General features: G+C 39.0%; 1 protein-coding gene across 1 annotated transcript; it reads right to left on the reverse strand.

Annotated features, from left to right (window-relative positions):
• Nucleotides 1–2,356: 2,356 nt before the first annotated feature.
• LOC136155498 (olfactory receptor-like protein OLF4) lies at nt 2,357–3,331 on the reverse strand. Its single transcript, XM_065917284.1, has one exon. The coding sequence runs from the start codon at nt 3,329–3,331 to the stop codon at nt 2,357–2,359; it is 975 nt and encodes a 324-aa protein (XP_065773356.1).
• Nucleotides 3,332–5,782: the final 2,451 nt, after the last annotated feature.

The raw sequence follows: 5,782 nt of genomic DNA on the forward strand, positions 1-5,782 counted from the left end.
TACTTGATCCCCTGATGTGAAGAACTGACTCATTGGAAAAGACCGTGATGCTGGAAAAGATTGAAAGCAGGAGGAGATGGGGATGTACAGAGGATGAGATGGTTGGAAGGCATCACTGACTTAATGGACATAAGTTTGAGCAAGCTCTGGGAATTGGTGATGGACAGGGAGGCCTGACGTGCCTCAGTCCATGGGGTCACAAAGAGTCAGACATGACTGAATGACTGAACTGAACTGAACTGATAACAAGGCAGTAAATGTTTTATTTCTTCTCAAGATGTATAGAAATAGAACCAGACAGTGTATACTTTTAAGTTTTTAATGACTTTTAAAGGGGTACAGCTTATTGCATGTAGCCATGCTTGAATATATTTATTAGTATTTATCAATTCCAGTGTGCATGCAGGCATAGGATCTGGAGTACAGGTAGCTGAGTCACAGCTCACAGGGGAAGGAAATGTCTCTCTAATTGGGAAAAAGAAGTAGGTATTAAAGTAGTGGAATTAAATTAAGGCAATTCACACTTATTAGGCTCATTTTCCTGCAAGTATTTAGCCTACATGTTTAAAAAAGTAAAATGACAAAAATTAGTTGAAGATGGGAGAACAGTATAGCCACACACAGCATCATGGATGAACCTTAGAAGCACAAGATAGAGATTCATGCCTGACTGCAGACTCATGAGAAGTTCTGCAGAGGTCAGAATAACTCCTCACTGGACCATCTCATTTGATAATAAAGATGCTCTATTAAGCAGTTTTATTGTAGGAAAGTTTGTATCCAGTGGCAGCTAACTGGCACAGTACACAAATTGCACTGAACTGAAGGCTGTTGCAAAAATCTGATTCTACTGGTTCCAGACATTTGTTCTGACATTTGTTCATGACTTCTCTGTTATTTGAGTTTATTTTGTATAACTGTATGAAAAAGTGACCCCACTGAGGTTCTTTTCAGGTCACATGGAGAGGTAGGACATAGATGTTTGCACAACACCTGTGACTTTGAATCACATACCTGAATAAGAATCTGAGGTTTGAAGTGAGTCATCCTTTAAGTATGAGAGTGAGACATAATTCATGATACTGATATTGTTTGTTCTCTGTCCCTTCAGTGTTTGTGACAAAATTTTGAAGAGTGGGAGATATTTCATTTAGGAAAATTGGAAAGAATGATATTTCCTGGAAGCACTGGAAAGTTTTGAACAGAAAGATAAAAGTAACTAATAAAAACTCAAAATATGCCTCCAGTCCTTCAACTCAATGAACACACCTTACAAATGGACACTTATAGTCCTTATTTCATTGAGAAGATTAATTGCCAGAAAAGACTCGAATTGCATAGTAATAAATGTATGATTTGATATTTTGCTTCATTATACTTAAGGTCAACTCTGTCATAGAGAGCTTCGCTGGTGGCTCAGATGGTTAAGAATCTGCCTACAATGCAGGAGATCTGGGTTTGATTCCTGGGTTTGAAAGATCCCCTGAAGAAGGGAGCGGCAATCCATTCCAGTATTCTTGCCTGGAGAATTCCATGGACAAAGGAGTCTGGTGTACTTTTTCATGCTTGTCTTTCTGTATAGATTGTACTTGAAGACATTTAGTTTAACATCAGTTTTTGCCAGCAAGTATGGTAGACACAGTGGACACAGGTGGTACAGCAGAATAAGATTGTGAAGAATAGAAAAATATCATATAGTCAGTGTTAACAACCAGTATGGTAAAGTTTGGGTTATCATAAAAGCAATTAAGGTAGTGATAGGCAAAGAAATATCATTCACAAAAGTGAAAAATAGTGATCTCAGATTTTCCTCTGTTATAAACTTATAAATAGATGTGATTATCAAGAGTAATTTTTTTTAACTATAGGAGTAGGGAAGATCCCCTGGAGTAGGAAGTGGCAACCTGCTCCAGTGTTCAGGCTGGACAATTCTATGGACAGAGGAGCCTGGTGGGCTACAGTTCATGGGATTCAGAGTTGGACACGACAGAACAGCTGAGCACACACAGTACAATTCATGACTATTCTTTTTTTTAGTCAAATGAAAGAAAAAAATACACAAAATGACATATTGTATATGAGAAGAAATTATTCCTATGGAATTCATATAGTCCCTTGAGATAAATGGGAATTTTCATATGTCCCAAACCCATGTTTGGTAACAAAATTGGGCGAGTAAGAAAATGGCAAAGGAATAAAACGTTTAGGTATCAGAGATACCATAAAACTTAAGAGCGAGTTACGTAGATTGTATAGAGTCAAAGCCAAAGCAGAGATTTGAATGAAAACAGAAGAGGCATGTTCTAATTCCACAATCTGCTCAAAGCCTAGCAACACTGGGCTCAGGCTTTGAACTCTACTGTCGTGGGCACTTCTTAAGCCCTAGGACAATAGGCTCTTTGATAGTTTTCTTTCCAAAGAGTATTTTCAGACTCCTCTTTAACTCGTTATTTCTTAGACTGTAGATGAAAGGGTTCAGCATGGGTGTGACCACGGTGTACATCACTGAGGCTGTTGCACTTGAGTGTGAGCTGTGGGAAGCAGCAGAGCTAAGGTACACTCCTATGCCAGTACAATAAAATAAGGAGACCACATAGAGGTGAGATGCACAGGTGGAAAATGCCTTATACTTCCCCTGAGCTGATGAGATTCTATGCATGGAGGAAACTATCTTAGAGTAAGTGTAAAAGATACCAGCAAAAGGAGCACCTCCCAGTAGCACAGCTACAATATATATCACTACTTTATTGAGATACATGTCAGAACAGGCAAGCTGGATCATCTGATTGAGTTCACAGAAAAAGTGAGGGATATGCAAGTCACTACAGAAGGATAGTCGCAACACCATTAAGCTTTCTAACAAGGAATGCAGCGCACTCATGATCCAGGATACCAGCACCAGCACTCCACAGAGACAGGGGTTCATGATGACCATGTAGTGCAGGGGACGGCAGATGGCCACGAAGCGGTCATAGGCCATCATAGTCAGGAGAAAGATGTCCAATCCTATAAAGAGTGTGAAAAAATGCATCTGGATAATGCAGCCTTCATAAGTTATAACTTTGTTCTCTGTCTGTATATTCACCAGCATCTTTGGGATGGTGGTGGAGGTGAAGCAGATGTCTACAAAGGACAGGTTGGAGAGGAAGAAGTACATGGGGATGTGGAGGTGGGGGTCTGAGTTGACAGCCAGGATGATGAGCAGGTTTCCAAACACAGTGATCAGGTACATGGAGAGAAAAAGCCCAAAGATGAGGGGCTGCAATTCTGTTTTTTCTGAAAATCCCACAAGAAGAAATTGTGAAACTCCTGTTATGTTCCTTGGTTCCATTTTGTGGAAGTGACTATCAGGAAAGGGGACAATAACATGACTGCATTCCTTGCAAATGGCCATTATCACACTGTTGAAATATAACTATTCTATATTTTGCCAACAATAAATTAATTCAAATATTTTGTTGATGGCTTTGGTCCCCTTTAGAGAATTCCTTGTGTCATCTATAATTAGCAAATTTCTCTTACTCTCATTTCCAAGCCCCAACAATAAAAAAAATAAAGCAATAAAAAATAAAAATCAATAATCTTTACTTATTGTTTAAAGAGAAATTCTTTTATGCATTTGAAAAATACAAATTGAATTTCAACAATATTCCAGGTACCACCTATGCAGGGAGTGTGGGGGTGCTGAAAAAACAAAACTAAAATTCAATTATGGAGAAAAAGCATAAGCAAATAAAAATCATATAGCATGTCAGATAGTTACATGTGTTATGAAGAAAAAGAAAAAGAAAGACTTCCCTTGGTCCAGCAGTTAAGAATATGCCTGCCAATGCAGGGGACGTGGCTTTGATTTCTGGTCTGAGAAGATCACATTTGTCTTTGAGAAGCTAAGCCTGTGTGCCACAACTTCTGAACTCATGCGCCACAACGACTGAAGCCCATGCACCTAGAGCTTCTGCCCTGCAATAAGAAAAGGCATCACAATAAGTCCGTACCCCAAAATGAAGAGTAGCCCCTGCTCGCTGCAACTGCAGAAAACCTACATGCAGCAACAAAGACCCAGAGCAGCCCAAATAAACAAATAAGATATTAAAAAAAAAAAAGAAAAAGAAAAGGAGATATAAAGGAGAGAGTGAAAAGGGAGTACTAATTGTAATCCATGTTTATTTATTTTTTAATTTTTTCGTTAAATACATTTTTTAAAATAATTTAATTCCAAATACAACTGTTGGATTTGCATTGAGTTATAAATGCAATTCATGTTTTAATTGAAATGTCTATGTTTAAAAACTGAATTGTTACAAAACAATGAACTGTTTTTCAGTTTTAAATGATTAGTTGTCTTAGGTGCCTGCCCAATTGCTTGGTTGTGTCTGATTCTTTGTGACCGCATGGACTGTAGCTGGCCAGGCTGCTCTGTCCATTGGATTTTCCAGGCCAGAATATTGGGAGTGGGTGCCATTTCCTTCTCCAGGAGATCTTCCTGACTCAGGGATCAAACAGGCATCTCCCTCATCTCCTGCACTGGCAGGTGGATTCTTTACCACTGAGTCACTTGGGTAACCTGATTAGTTGTCTTACAGCTCAACAATTAACCATGAAATATACTTATCTCTGTGAAACTCCAAACCAATAAGTATAAGACTGTTTTCAAAACCCACTGCCATCATTCTTGAAACCTCAATCAACATCTGAGATGAACAATGACATGATAAAAAAAATGACCTTCATAGGTCAGTTTTCATTCCAACCCCAAAGAAAGGCAATGCCAAAGAATGCTCAAATTACCGCACAATCACACTCATCTCACACACTAGCAAAGTAATGTTCAAAATTCTCCAAGCCAAGATTCAACAGTACATGAACCGTGAATTCCAGATGTTCAAGCTGGATTTACAAAAGGCAGAAAAACCAGAGATCAAATTGCCAACATCCGCTGGATCATCGAAAAAGCAAGAGAGTTCCAGAAAAAATCAACTTCTGCTTTATCGACTATGCCAAAGCCTTTGATTGTGTGGATCACAATAGACTGTGGAAAATTCTTCAAGAGACCACCTGACCTGCCTCTTGAAAAGTCTGTATGCAGGTCAGGAAGCAACAGTTAGAACTGGACATGGAACAGCAGACTGGTTCCAAATAGGAAAAGGAGTACATCAAGGCTGTGTATTGTCACCTTGCTAATTTAACTTATATGCAGAGTACATCATATGAAATAATGGGCTGGAAGAAGCACAAGCTGGAATCAAGACTGCCAGGAGAAATATCTATAACCTCAGATATGCAGTTGACACCACTCTAATGGCAGAAAGTGAAGAAGAACTAAAGAGCCTCTTGATGAAAGTGAAGGAGGAAAGTGAAAAAGTTGGCTTAAAGCTCAACATTCAGAAAACTAAGATCATGGCATCTGGTCTCATCGCTTCATGGTAAATGGATGGAGAAACAGTGGAAACAGTGGCAGACTTTATTTTGGGGGGCTCCAAAATCACTGCATATGGTGATTGCAGTCATGAATTTAAAAGACACTTACTCTTTGGAAGAAAAGTTATGACCAACCTAGACAGCATATTGTAAAGCAGAGACATTACTTTGCCAACAAAGGTCTGTCTAGTCAATGCTATGGTTTTTCCAGTAGTCATGTATGGATGTGAGAGTTGGACTATAAAGAAAGCTGAGCACTGAAGAATTGATGCTTTTGAACTGTGGTGTTGGAGAAGACTCTTGAGCGGCCCCTGACTAAGGAGATCCAACCAGTCCATCCTAAAGGAAATCAGTCTTGAATATT

The sequence above is a fragment of the Muntiacus reevesi genome, chromosome 1 (assembly GCF_963930625.1).
Source record: "Muntiacus reevesi chromosome 1, mMunRee1.1, whole genome shotgun sequence".
Classification (NCBI taxonomy): domain Eukaryota; kingdom Metazoa; phylum Chordata; class Mammalia; order Artiodactyla; family Cervidae; genus Muntiacus; species Muntiacus reevesi.